At 39.6% G+C, this 14686-nt stretch overlaps 1 protein-coding gene across 1 annotated transcript; it reads right to left on the bottom strand.

Moving 5' to 3' along the window:
- Positions 1-2540: 2540 nt before the first annotated feature.
- slc13a1 (solute carrier family 13 member 1) lies at positions 2541-12865 on the bottom strand. The gene is made up of 12 exons (XM_022764534.1): positions 12752-12865; positions 11762-11898; positions 11243-11417; positions 9403-9560; positions 9205-9324; positions 8447-8545; positions 7514-7615; positions 7139-7230; positions 6894-6988; positions 5480-5641; positions 2812-2949; positions 2541-2684 (listed from the first exon to the last, which is right to left on the bottom strand). The coding sequence occupies exons 1-12, from the start codon at positions 12848-12850 to the stop codon at positions 2541-2543; spliced, it is 1521 nt and encodes a 506-aa protein (XP_022620255.1). The 5' UTR covers positions 12851-12865.
- Positions 12866-14686: the final 1821 nt, after the last annotated feature.

Below are 14686 nucleotides of genomic sequence, written 5' to 3'. Positions count from 1 at the left end.
GTCTGTGTTTCAGAGTCATGGAACACTGCGAGGTTTTCTTTACATTTTAAATGGCAAATAACCACAAGCTGATAGAAGCCAGGAATAATATAATGTTTTGGTTTTTTTCAGTTCACTGTATTCCTTAAAGAAAATAGTTTGACATTTCAGGAAATATGCTTCTGTCTGTCAGAGAGTTGGAAGATACCACTACTCTCACCTGTGGGGTAGAAGTAAAGCTACAGCTACAGGCCAGTTAGCTTAGCTTAGCACAAAGACTGGAAACAGGGGGAAACAGTTAGCTTGGCTCTGAGCAGCAGTAACAAACCTCCACCTGACCAGCATGTTAAAACTTATATATTTTGTTTATACTTTATACTTTTTTGTTTATACTTACAAAGTGTAAATATTCAACTACATTAAGCTAAGCTAAGCTAAGCTAGCAGGCTGCTAGCAGAAAGCTTTATATTTATGCTACAGACATTGAAACTGTATCAATCTTCACATGTAACTTTAATAAACTTATTTCCCAAAAATGTTGAACTTTGAATCATCACAATTTTAATGCTATACAGCATATTCACTCTCATTGGTCACCTCTCCATTGAATTGTCAGTGGTGGATTCAAATGGCCCACACATGCTCAAGATTCCCCAGCTGTGCACACTGCACATACTCATATCAAATACTCTTAGACATAAGTCTACACCGCATGTTTTGTCACAGTATATTTCTTCCTTATGGTATATATTGATATTTTTTATATACTCTATAATGTATATTTCAAATTTAGGATTCATTATGACTGCCTCAGTATAGGAATTTCATCGAAAGGTATATATTTCATACATGAGAATAAAGCTTGAATTATCTTTTGAAAATCATAGTTTGGGTGCTTCCTTCTGATTGTTATGTCCCCTTTGGTTTCACCCTCTGGATGGGCACTTGATGACAAAAGCTCCACCCATGCAAAACTGAGACTCACAACATATTACTCCATGATTAAGATCGTGGTTTCTTGGAAAAAGCAAAGTGAAAGGTAAACGCCTCCTATTGCAAATCAGGAGGGTGACATTTTTACCCACTCTGTGATACATCGCCTTTAGAGAGGATCTTTGCAAGTGAAGCAACTTGAGGAGTGAGCTGGAACAGAAAAACATTAGTAAAAACATCTTTAAAAATATACCTTTAAAAAAAATTATTATTATTATTATTATTAACAAACAAAATATAAAGACAGTTTTTATCATCATAAATGATTTAAAAGGAAATTATGGGCAAATTAACTCATAAATAGAAAACATTGAGAACATTTTTATGAAAACAAAATGTAGAATTTGATTGAGGGAAAATTAGATTGAGTATGTATAAAAGAAAAAAGGAACAGACCAGCTGTCCCACTGTCTTTCATTCATCAAATTTTAAATTTACTGTATTTTTATATTTTTAAATTAATTTGTTTTGAGCTTTTGTTGTAAAAGCCCCTTATATGTACCGGGTTGTGTGTGTATGTGTGTATTTTTCTCAAAGTTATTTGATCATAAACAGATACTATATATTTATTTCATTCATTTGTTAATTAGTTTTAACAGCTGCAGATATAACAGCCTCCAAAATGACCGTAAAGTTGAATCAACCTCTCACATGTGAAAGAGTTTCAACTCAAAATGAACATTTATAACCAGTGGTGGAGGGTACTTCAACATGGAAATACATTTAGTACTGTAGTAGTGTGTGTGTGTGTGTGTGTGTGTGTGTGTGTGTGTATATGAAGACCATGCTCAGAGGATGTAACTCATGGATGCTGTGGCCACTAGAGGTCGGTGTTTCTCTGGTGTATTTTATCACTCATCAGTCCAATTAGAGCTTTAAATACAGAAGATGTTTACAAAGCAACAAAAGCAACAAATATCTGGACACACAACTGGGTGTGTGTGTGTGTGTGTATGTGTGTGTGATGCTGTAACCACACAGCTTCATGTTTATAATTACTGGTGTTTTATTTTCAGTTTGGTTCAGTGTCAATATTTCCAGGTTTGTTCGGTTTTGCTTCGCTGCTTCTGCTGCAGATACTGACCCCACACCCCAGTAATGATTCTGCACCAGAGTACAGAGAGAGCCGAGGTCTAGGACATCGCTGCCACTTGCTTTCCATTATTCATTTACATTCAAAGTTTACAAACAGAGAGACTCACTAAGAAACAAGTTTTCCAATGTTACAGCTCTAATAAATCCAATACAATACAAAAAACATAAATAAAAATAGGGAACTGAGTCGTCAGGTTTTGACCATTTCAAACGATAGAATCACAACACACAAATTAGTGTTTTGTCAAGCAGTAGTTAGAAAAGATGTTCATCGATCACTATCTATAATAAATATATGTACAAACACGTTAAAGAGTTTTCAGTTTATCAGCAGAAGTCTTCGTTCTGGTCTTCATCTCAGCTCCAGGAGATGGGGCAGTAAAATCACTACAGAGCAATAACTTGAAGAGGCCCCTGGAGGCCCCTGGAGGTCCCAGAGCCTCACTTTAAGAACCACACCTGAGGACCCATTGTCAGGGTGTTGTGGAGTTAAAACCGGGGAGGACCGGCGCCCAGTCAGGATACGTATCCAGAGAGAATAGCGGACCTCCCCACGTCGCCACGGCAAACAGAACGGCAAGGACACCAATCACGTTAACACCAAGCCCCGCCTTCACCTGCAGTGATGATCAGACACGGCTGTTAAGTTTGATTTCAATTTCATATTGAGTTTATGTACTCGAATGTACGGTATGTGCTTTTTGTTAACAAACCTGTTTGTGTGTTTGTACCACAGGGACTCACCATGTCCATGATGCTGATGTGACCGTAGCCGAACACAACGGCGTTGGACGGGTTGGACACTGGCAGCAGGAAAGAGAAGGACGTGCACAGGGTGGTGGGGATCAGGACGTACAGCGGGTTCACGTGGATGGCCTCAGCCTGAAGAGAGACAATTCACACAAACGTAAATATCTATCTGAATACTGAAATACTGATCATGTATAACTGCTTTGTCACTCAACAGCAACAGTCATCATTGGTCCGTCTGTTTGCCCATCCGGTTTGGAATTTATGAAATACAAACAAAAAAACTTTTTCAGGGATATTAGGATAAATTCTTGGGAGTTATTTCCATCGTTACCCCTGAAGAAGTTAGCAAGCTCAGTCAGTTAGCTTGCAAACGTTAGCCAGCATGCCCATTGTGCTCTGGTGCTATAAACTGGGTCAAGAAAGTTGCTGTTATCACAAAAAAAACCGTCAGCACACCATGTGGATACAAGAGAAAGCCAGCAGCAACAGCTCAGAGCAACAAGCTGCCAAACCAGGAGACGTTCCCTGTGATGTTTGCACCGGAACCAAAGTGAAGGCCCTGAAGTCCTGCCTGGTTTGTTTGATGTGTGTCTGTATGCTCTGGATGGTTTTACACCATAAGAAACATAACAAAGTTTTTCTAAAAGAAGAATATGAAGGAAAGAAGAAGGAGACAGAGGCTGAAATTCAGCAGATGATCCAGAAGAGACGACTGAAGATTCAAGAGATGAAACGCTCAGTGGAGCTCAGTAATGAAGATGCAGACAGACAGACAGCAGATGTTCGGTGTCTCTGAAGGCGTCTGTTTAGAGAAATCAGGCTGAATTCATCAAGACAATTAAAGAGAAGCAGAGAACAACAGAGAAACAGGCTGAAGGCTTCATCAAAGAGCTGGAGGAGGAAGAAGAGAAACACTGAGGTGGAGCAGCTCTCACTCTCTGAAGATCACGTCCAAAGCATCTCATCCCTGAACGCTGCTCCACCCACAAAGGACTGGACAGAGGTCAGTGTCCGGCCTCCATCATATGAGGGGACTGTGGTGAGAGCTGTGAATCAGCTGGATGAGTCACTCAGTGGACAGATGATGAACCTGTTTGAGGCCTGAGCTGAAGAGGGTCCAGCAGTGACGCTTCATCCTGATACAGCACATCCTAGCTCCTGTGTGATGATGGGATGATGACAAGTTAATTATGGTGATGTAAAGAAGACGCTGCCAGACCATCAAGAGAGGCTTGATGCTTGTCTCCATGGGTTTCCCTCCAGGAAGACTTTCCTACGAGGACGACTGACTGCTCTTTGGGAGAGTCGATCAGCAGGGATGTAAAAATCATCCCGCCTCCTCAAAATGTTTCCTGGATGATAAAATTGATAAATGAAAATGAGTTACTGAACTTCCAGTCTGTCTCTCTCTCTCTCTGAAGTTGCAGCTCAAGAAAGTGGGCGTGATCTCCTTTTGTGACATTGATGTTTCAGCTTTTATCTGCTGTAGTGGAAGCTAATGGGGATCCGAATAAAGAATAAAGAATCTGCTCCTTCGATGAAAACTCACACTGAGTAGAATAACTGACTTTCTACAAAAAAGTTTCAGTGTCATATTTTTATTTGTTTTACCTTTGTTTTGCATTTCTTTGATGTGTCCCATTGGTATTTACTGTTGCAGTTTACCCACACTGATTACAGATCTACCTAAGAGGTAAGTGCATATCTGAAGCTAATTCAGCTTCTCTAGGAAATTAAATTGTGGTATTTTTAACAGTTAATTAGCACAGTGACAATAATAAGTGGTTCATATGATCACGCCATTGTGATGCTGTTTCAGTCGTGATTGTACTTTATCTTACATCATAATGAATGGAATCGTATCAGAGCGTTTGCAAGGTACTGCATTTCAAACACATGAAACGCCATTTGATGAACAGAAAAAACAATGTTTTCATACAGCACAACACAATGACCCATATTAACTTGAACAGTACATAAATTCTGGCTGATTTACCACCTTCCTGCTTTATAATAACTGTTCATTTTTGATGCTGGTTTAAACAGATCTACTGTCTGATATCAAGCAAACTGAAGGTAAAAATTGGATTTTTGTACAGAAACAAATCACATTTCTCTTGAAAAAGAGATCCAAACCTCAATAAGACTGCCTGTTTAATTAAAGAATTTAATTTAATTTTACATTTTAACTACATTACATTATTCTGTAATTCCTGCACATTCATGCACAAATTTCCAGCTGACACAGATTGACAAAGTGCAAGATGCAAGAACTTAAAGACTGTTGTCATTGCACGGTCTATAGGGCCTCTCGAAAAACAAAGGTCAAGATTAATGTCAAAAATGTATGCCAAAAAAAAAAGACATTGCATTTCATTTAAAGGGGTGAACGTAATGAACAGCTGCAGCCAGGAGCAACAACTTGATGGATTCACATGAAAACAGTGTGGATACATTTATCTTTAAATGTTGAATAGGTTGTGTATTGTTAGAAGCGCATCTTTACTATACTGTTTTGAGGCATATGCATTTTTTTGCCGACCTGTGTAATTACTTAGAGAACAAATACATTCAATCATTCAAAATTTCATACCATGACTGAAAAAAACATCTTTCATCAGTTCATACAGTGTCTTGTGCAGTCACCGTGAGAACATACCAGAGGAGAGAGGATGGGGAGGAAGATGGTGATGGTGGCGACGTTGCTGGCGACCTCTGTTACCGTGGTGACGATGATGCAGGCAACGGTGATCGTGGCCAAGACAGGCAGATCACCCAGAGGTGTCAGCAGCTCGGCCACCCACAAAGACAGACCTGATTCCTGCAGACACGCACACACACACACACACACACACACACACACACACACATACACACATACACTGAATTGACTGTCAACTATTTTCAAAAAAATAGTCCCTTGGAAACTATTTCCAGTACACAGTTTCTAAATGTGTCTTTTCAGTGACGTGAGGCAGGTGGAGCTGGGTGTCAGAGGGTGACAGATGATGAATGACCAGACACCATCAGAGTTAAGTGAGAAAATCTTCTTTTTTTTTTGTTTTTATGTTTTTCCAGTGAACAGATCCTTTGTATACAAATCACTACAGTGACAATACCCCCTGATTACTTTCTAATGTTCTGCTTTTAGTTCCTTTCTGTTCTAAATCGCGTTGCACAGACATCGTCATGCTGAGATGTGGTTGCGAGCAGAGACTGAAAACTGTCTCGGTGCCTTCAAAGAGGCAGGTAACATTAAAGCTCCTTTCATTTGTAATGAGTCACAGGAATTCTTTGCCAAGTATAAGCTGTACCAAAGATTAGAGGCGGCTCAGCCTTTGCCATTCGGGCGTCTGGGTTTTAACATAACAACTTCACTGTTGTCTTTAAAGTGTGAGACTTTAGACTGGCCTATCCGTTAGTGTCTTTAGATCTCAAATCCATTTTCTTTCCTTTTTATCAATGGCATCCTGTCCTTTATTATGTTTGTGAAGTTTTTAAACTAGCACAAAGGTTTTTTTGACTCACAATTCTTTATGCCGATTAAACAAACATAACAAAGATATAGTGCGTTAGTGAGTATCTCGGAACAGTGCCAGGCTAGCTGTTCCCCCATGTTTCCGGTCTTTGTGCTAAGCTAAGTTAGCCATCTGCTGGCTTCAGCTACATTTAGTGCACAGACGTGAAGGAGGTATTGATCTTCTCCCATGAATGTAAAAATATTCCTTTAGGCATTCAGAGGGGAAGCTCCTTCTGAAAGAGTTTACATATTGTTTCAGGAAGTTGTAGAAATTTCATGAATGTCAATATGTTTTTCATCATAAATGGCAAATTTGAGCAAAAATCTAAACTCTCAGTGAATCTCTTAGTCCTACACCATGAACCTGTGGTGGGCGTATAAAGTCTTCGTTTCATGGGGGCGCCCCAGTAGCTCACCTGGTGGAGCGCACACCACAAACAAACAAGGCTGAGTCCTTACAACAGCTGAATGTCATCCCTCCTCTCGCTCCCCTGCACTTCCTGTCGCTCTCTACTGTCTCTATCTAACAAAGCAGAAATGTCAAAGAGCTTACCTTTGTGCCCTCAGCGAGTGCGAAGCCTCCACCGACTAGCAGGGCCACTTTCCACGGCATCGAGGCCTGGAACTCCCTCCAGGAGATCATGGCCTCTGATGGAGAGAGAGAGATAAAACAATATCCTGCTCACATCTTTACATAAAGACAGAAGATGGCAGTACACAGGATTTAACCAGGTTATCAACTGGCACAGCTGTTCACATTCTTATTATTCTATGAACGGTTTTATTTCATGTAGTTACCATATTTTCTGGAGGGTCCGTAGGCAGGTACGATGAAAAAGAGGAGACCCAGCAGCAGAGCCACGGTGGCATCAGTGATGAAGCCCAAGTGACTGAACACAAGAGCAGGAGAAAATCATCTGAAACATGTTTTATTGCCACTGAACTGAATATACGTAAATCTATAAAAAAAACAGCTCACAAATATAGTTTCTTAACAAAAAAAAAAAAAGGCAATTACCTGAAGCAGAGCACCACTGTAGATTTTATTTACACAAACGGAAACAGTGAATTTGTTGGGGACTATCTTCAGCAGTGGATGACTCTGGCAGCAGGACACGGTGCGTCTGAGTCAAAATAAACTAACAGCGAAATAAAGAAATGACTGTGACTCACTGAGGGAAGAGAGAAGCCCAGCCCGGCATGAACCCTGGAGATCTGGTCAACCACAACAACACCATCACCAGGAAAACCACCGCAGTGAAGATCTCCTGAGAACTGGAGGGAGGGAGGGAAGGAATGAAGGAATGAATGAATGAATAAATGAATGAATGAACATTTAACTGACTTATGGAATGAATCTGACTGCCAGAGTTTAATTAGTCTATGAATGAATGTATGACCCTTAATTGACTGTCACATTGAATGAACGAATAGATAAATGAATGCATGAATGAATGTATCTTTTCAGTTATTGTTGGGACACAACTGAATAAAGACATGAATGCGTGCATGAATGAGTGAATGAACATACGAACTGACAGAATAACTAAATGTGTGAGTAAATAAATGGATGAATGACCATATAACTGCCTGACCACATCAATGAATGGATTAGAAAACAAAGGAATGAGTGAATGAACATATAATAAATTTATGAATAAATGTATGAATGAATGTGGTAACATATCACTGAATAAATAAATGAATGCATGCATGAATGAAGGAACAGAAAACAATAAATGACTGAATGAAGATATGACAGATTGAATTTATGAATGAATGAACATGACATGATGGATTAACGTATGAATGAATGTAAGAGTAGGTAAATAGACGACCATATAAATGCCTGATTATGAATGCATGAATGAATGAGTAAATGAATAAAGAAAAATATAAATAATGAATTATGAATAAATGATTTAATTAATTAATTAATTGATTAACACATAACGGAATAAATTAATAAATAAATGAATGAATGAAAATATAATAGAATAAATAAATGAATGAGTAAATGAATGAAGGAATGACGGAATAAATAACTGAACTGATTTATTGATTGACTAAATGAGTGAATGAATGAATGAATGAATGAATGATCACCTCATGGGTCCCAGTGACTTGTACTCGTCTTCTATCACTTTTCTTGCTGCCTTCTCTCTCTCAGACTGCTCTCCTCCACATCGCCATAGGAACCTGAAGCTGTGTATGAAACAGTGTGTAAGTGTGTGTGTGTGTGTGTGTGTGTGTGTGTGTGTGTGTGTGTGTGTGTCCAGTGCACACAGACAGATTATATTATTGACGGGTGGCAGGGAAATGCTCACAGTGAACTAAATGATTGACTGTGATTGGTTAAAAGCACACTGAGAGCACACGGCGCTGAGCAGCTAATGAAGACATTACTGAGCATGTGCGAAGGTAAGCGGCGCTCATCATTAACCTGTCTGACACCATCCCTCTGCTAATGCTAACATTAGCGTTACACTCATGTCTCAGCCTCAGGTTGTGTGGAAATGAAAGCCGGTATCATGGAGATTATGTCAAATGTTTATCAAGTCCAAACTGAGTGACTCACATATTCAGGCTCTTTGTTATTTTATTCTTACAAAGGTTTATTTAAAATTCTTATTAAAATTCAACCCACATTCATCCATTCACATAGAGGTTTTCTACAATATGCACACACTCACAAACCAGTGTAACATCAGGGACGATTTGCACTGTATCTCCACAACAATACTGCACAGAAGTGATTCTGAAAAGGTGATAATACTCATAATAATGTGTTAATAAAAATAACAACATAAGAAATAAAAAAGAACTGATGTAAAAACAGAAGGTAGGAAAGTGCTGAGACTCACTCTGAGCCAATGAAGAGCCAGTACAGCCACATCCATGTCAGCAGCAGCATGATAACACTGATGGGCAGGCACAGCAAGAGCCAGTTCCCGAAGTTAATGCAGTTGCATTGTGGGTAAATCCTGAATGTAAAGACAGAGTTTGAGGCTGTTGTGTCATTCCTTTCTTCATTTTCTCTTTCTCATTCACAGACCACTCACTGGTTGAGGTACTCGGAGAAGATGAGGTTGGGCGAGGTTCCCGGCAGCGTGGTGATGCCTCCGATGTTGGAGGAGTAGGCGATGCCGATGCACATGGCTTTACACACCATGAGGTCCTGTTTACTCCTGCTGGGAGCCGCAGGCGGGCACACTGCAGCCTGCAAGACAACACAGAGGGATAAATTACCCATGAAAATAAAAATTAGCGCTGTGTACTATTAACACAAATAGTAGTGGTAGTAATACAGTCAGTAGTGGCAAGAAAAGAGTAAATATAAAGAATTAGTCAGCAGCAGATTTAGCAGCAATATTGGGCTACTGCTAATAGCAGTTGTACTACTTCTAGCTAGTAGTACTAGCAACTTTATGAAAGGTAGCAGTAGCAGTAGTAGCAGAATATCCGTAATAACAGCAATTGTAGAATCATTAGTAGCAGCAACAGTGGTAGCAGTATAATAGCAATAGCAGTAACTAGTAGTAGCAGATACTAGTAGTAGAAATAACAGCAACAGTGGCAGGGGCAGTACAAGTAGTAGTGGTAGTAACAGTAGCACTAGCAGCAGTAACAGCGCTAACAGAAGTAGCAGTAGTGGTAAAGATATAAACAGTATTAGCAGTAACAATTGTAGCGCTAACATTTATAGTCATAGCAGCAGCAGTAGTACCAGCATTATTAGCAGTAGTATTAACGCAACAATAACTTTGATACTAATGGTAATAGCAGCAGTACTAGTACTAATAGTAGCAGTAGTACAATCAGCAGAAATGGCAGTAGCAGTAGCAACATTAGCGACATTAGTGACAATACCAGTATTAGAAGCAGAAGCAGAAACAGCAGTAGCAGTAGTAGCAGTAACAGGGACAGTAGCAGTAATAGCATTAGTGACAGTACTAGTATTATTGGCAGTAACAGTATTTGCAGAATTCACAGTAGCACCAACAGTAGCACCAACAGTAGTACTCATAAAGGCAGTAGTATCAGTAGTAGTACGACAGTAATATGACAGTAACTGTGTGATTGTACCTATGCTGTGGGTGTTTGTACCTGAGCTGCAGGAGGCTGTGACACTGTCTGTATCTGAACACAAGTGAAGGATTCTTCAGGACCGTCTGGACGCTTCCTGTCACTGAGAAACAGGAATATAGTATTACTGTGTACCAGATATAACCACAGGAAGAACCCAGAGAACGCCCAGAATCCAGAGGGACAGTGAAGGCAACAGAGCAGGACAGCAGTGTTTCTGAAGAGATCTAAACAATATTCAACAGTGAACATTACAAATGAACGATCTGTCACATACCTCACAGTTTCTTTCATGTTTTCAATACAGCCGTCAATTTCTGGAAAAATAACAGACTGTGGTTAATGTCTCTCTGTTAAGGGCTGAAACCAGCTGACACTAGGCAGAATACAAATATNAAAATAAACGATCTGTCACATACCTCACAGTTTCTTTCATGTTTTGTTCAATTTCTGGAAAAATAACAGACTGTGGTTAATGTCTCTCTGTTAAGGGCTGAAACCAGCTGACACTAGGCAGAATACAAATATGATGCAGCCCAGCCGTATACGAGGTTTTGACTTAGTCTTGTTTCATATAAAGTTGACAAAGTTCTCAAATGTTAAATGTAAACAAAGTACCTGCACAAGAACTTTGTCTAAATTAAGTTTAGTCTAAAACTGGGGAAATTATGACTTCAATCTGTAATTAACTGATTAGTAAACAAGATTATGAATCTGATGAGGCATTCAAGGTCACTTTTCAACACTCGGTCGTCATACTGGCAGTACAAACAATCTGAGTTATATATGTTTTTTGTCTATACACATTCTGTAAACCCAGGTACCGTCCAGCTGTAGGTTGGGGTTGTCTTCGCCGGCACATCCCACCTCCTCGGCTTTCAGGATCTGCTGGAGGACAGCCTCCACGATGGGCATCACCATCATAACGGCCGAGGTGTTTTGGACCCACATGGAGAGGAAGGCACAGCCGGACATGAAGCCCAACATCAACCTGGAGACGACGACATGGAGGTCAGAGCGGGAACATCCACAAACTCCAAATAGAAGTTAATTAGTGAAATTACTTTTTCAATGAGTAATGTGTAATGAGCACTTGATGTTTCCCAGTTAACGTTCCCCAACACTATTAGTTCACATACGGTAATCTGCATGAAATTTAGATTTGATTTATTATTCCTATAGCAGAGAAAGGTGGCGCTCACCACGCAGGGTTGACTCCCACCATGGTGACGAGCCTCAGGGCGATTCTGCNTTTCCCCAACACTATTAGTTCACATATGGTAATCTGCATGAAATTTAGATTTGACTCCTATAGCAGAGAAAGGTGGCGCTCACCACGCAGGGTTGACTCCCACCATGGTGACGAGCCTCAGGGCGATTCTGCGGTGGAGACCCCACTTCTCGATGGACGTGGCAAGGCAGATGACGCCCACCAGTAAGAAGTGGAAGTCTTTAAAGTACTCCTTCGCCACCTGGAGGAGAAACAAGGCAGTAACATTGTACAAGTAGAGAATAATTAAGGGAGAACAATGGTTTGAATTTTATCCCGGTGACTGAAATCAAACTCTCGGAAAATACAATACAATAAAGATAAAAATGACAAGTAAATAAATGAGCAAATGTGTGGTAAATATTCAAGTCACTTAGAAGCAGCCATTTTAATTTTAATTTTTCATTTTCATCCGTCATGTTTAAAGCTATTAGCAGGGTTATGCAGTTTAAGTTTGGAGGCTAGCGAGCAAAGTTAGCTAACATTTTAGCTACAGTTAGTTCTGCTCTCAGCCTGAATCAGCTATTTTCTTACATTGCTGGTATTTATTTTTTATTTTTTAAAGGAATATGCATTAAACTACTGATTTGTCAAGATAATGAAAGGAAAAATAAGTGTGTTAGGATGAAGCAGGATAACGGTGCCAAGCATTTAAGCTGATTGTAGTTAGCAAGTAGTTTGTAGTTAGCAATACAGCCAGACTCATCATTGATTTCTTCGTCTTCATTATCTTAATAAATCATGAGGAGGGATTGAGACTACCAACGTTTTACAACTAGAAACTTTTTCTTTGAACCTGCAGAGACAAGTTGGGAACACAACATTGACATATCATCTACTTTTCAGTTGCTATAGTGAACTTGTTAGTAGCTCATTTCCATATCCAGCAGTTATAGAGAAACTTTAACATTCATTTGGAGACATATTATAAAGGACAAAAAATTAAACCTGGCAAATGTAAGTCAAGCATTCCCTCTCTTTTAGCTCTGTCATCTTATTTAAAATATTGATTATAGCTGCTTTCATTTGCTCTGCTACCAGAGAGATGGACTCACGCCTGAGGACTTCATGATGCCAAACATGGGGAAGAGGATGGCGGGGAGCATGGCGGTCATGGACAGAGGAATCACCTCCGTCACCCAGTACGTCGCCATCAGCAGCAACACAAACGCACATTCTGCCTCCTACAGCAACAAAACACATATAACGCTGCATTTATGTGTAATATAAGACTGTACGGAAGAAAAACAATAGTGTGTGCATTAATCAATTTGACAACCAATCAGCAGCCACGCAGCTGAGTGTTGAAGTCAGTCCTCATATCTGTAGCTGCAGTTCCTCTTATGTCCACTAGATGTTGCTTCAAGAAAACTGACTGGGAAATCCACTAATTTCTCTCTGTCATAGTAACATATCAGTTTATATTTATTAAATCTTTCTTTTCCCATGGGTTTCCCTCTTGTTGTATGTTGTTTGACGTTATATATGTTTTCATCACAATTATCTGGAACACTGATGAAGGAACTGACGATAAATGTCCAATAATCACCCTCCTGTTAGCTCTGGTTTGGTCTCCACCAGTTCCTGAGCTCTTTGACTGTGAGATATTCCTGTTTCTTTACCAGCTAGTCTTGAACTTCATCCAAGTGTGTTTCCAGGCACTCGTTTTTTAATTTGTGCACAAACACTTGAGTGGCAGGTAGAAAAGTTGGTGTATCAGTAAAAGCTAAATGCAAAGTGCATTTATTTTGCAGATTTTTCTGGAAATTCCTTTAGAATTTAATCTTTGTAGTTGGACTGAAATCTGCTTGGAGCTGGGCAAGTAGTGTGTAGTGAATTTACCAGACCCTGTTTGCTAACCCGTGAAGTAAATCTGCCACAAAACCAAAGCAAGGAGTTAATAGAAGCTAAAAAATTAATTTGGAGACACCCTCAACGATACCTTTCACATTACAGTGAAAATGATTAATTCTTGCAGCTTTAACAACAGAGGAGGAGGACCCAGCCCCTCCCACACCTCAGATTAGGTGAACTCAGTGTCACCAAAGTAATTAAAACTAAATATTAACAACATATTTCTCTCTTTCAGAGCAGTAAAGTTCTTTCATCTCTTCACTTTCATTCATAAACTTCAGCTTTATTACTAATATTGTTGTTGCACTTTGCACTTGTTTGGTCTGGAGACTCACCTTTGTGCCGACAACGAGAAGAAGAGGAAGAAGCAGCAGCGGCGTGAGGACAATCAGGGCGATGCTGCGATAGTTCCACAATCCTTTGCACAACCTCTGCAGAATTTCTTTTCTTTCTGTCATTCTCTCAGTGTCGTCCTTCTCACAGCGCTTGCTCATGGTGGGTCTCTGTAATCAATATTATAAAGAGAACGGTCTAGACCTGCTGTATGTGAAAAGTGACAGTTGTTAAAGTTGAGAGACTTTACAACAGATAATGACTGACCTGTGAGGTTGAAACTTCTTTTCAGATACTCGAGCCTCAAACTGTTGGAGGTTGCAGGTTATGTGTCCGTATCTGCTGGAGTTTTATTGAGCAAGACTAGTCAGACTAATTGCCGGTTATCACTGCACCAACACAAACGTGAGATGATAATGTGACACAGCCTTTAATTTATGGCACTTTAAAGGGGCAATATTAGTGGATTTAACACTTTAATCTATGTTTACACTTCTGTGGCAATATAAACGTGTTAATATTTGAGTTTCACTGGTTAAATGTAAAGGATTTGCTTCCTCAAAACCTTTTCAGGGGAACTCCAGGAATTCAGGACCTTGATGAACTTGGTGAACTTGTTGTCCTACTGTTTATGATGAATTAGGGGTAATTTGTAGATAAGATTAACAATATGTGATATTTTCCCAAAGTGGGTATGATTTTTAAATTGATAGTTGTTTTAAGAGACTTTCAAATTTTAAAGAAACTTGGCATTCTTTTTCTTATGCCAATTTTAGGACCTTGAAAAAGAGGTACAAGTTGTA

Source organism: Seriola dumerili, unplaced genomic scaffold, assembly GCF_002260705.1.
Source record: "Seriola dumerili isolate Sdu_G_001 unplaced genomic scaffold, Sdu_1.0 BDQW01000550.1, whole genome shotgun sequence".
NCBI classification, from domain to species: domain Eukaryota; kingdom Metazoa; phylum Chordata; class Actinopteri; order Carangiformes; family Carangidae; genus Seriola; species Seriola dumerili.
Note: the sequence above shows the minus strand (reverse complement) of the source record. Positions and strands in the feature narration are given on the sequence as shown.

Excerpts from the sequence above, each read along its gene's own strand:
- slc13a1 (XM_022764534.1), bottom strand. The coding sequence starts at position 12,850 with ATGGCGACGTACTGGGTGACGGAGGTGATTCCTCTGTCCATGACCGCC. Across the intron at positions 7,231-7,513 it reads TGGGCTTCTCTCTTCCCTCA|TCACTTGGGCTTCATCACTG; the intron begins GTGAGTCACAGT and ends TCTTGTGTTCAG. Across the intron at positions 2,950-5,479 it reads TCCCCATCCTCTCTCCTCTG|GCTGAGGCCATCCACGTGAA; the intron begins GTATGTTCTCAC and ends GTCTCTCTTCAG.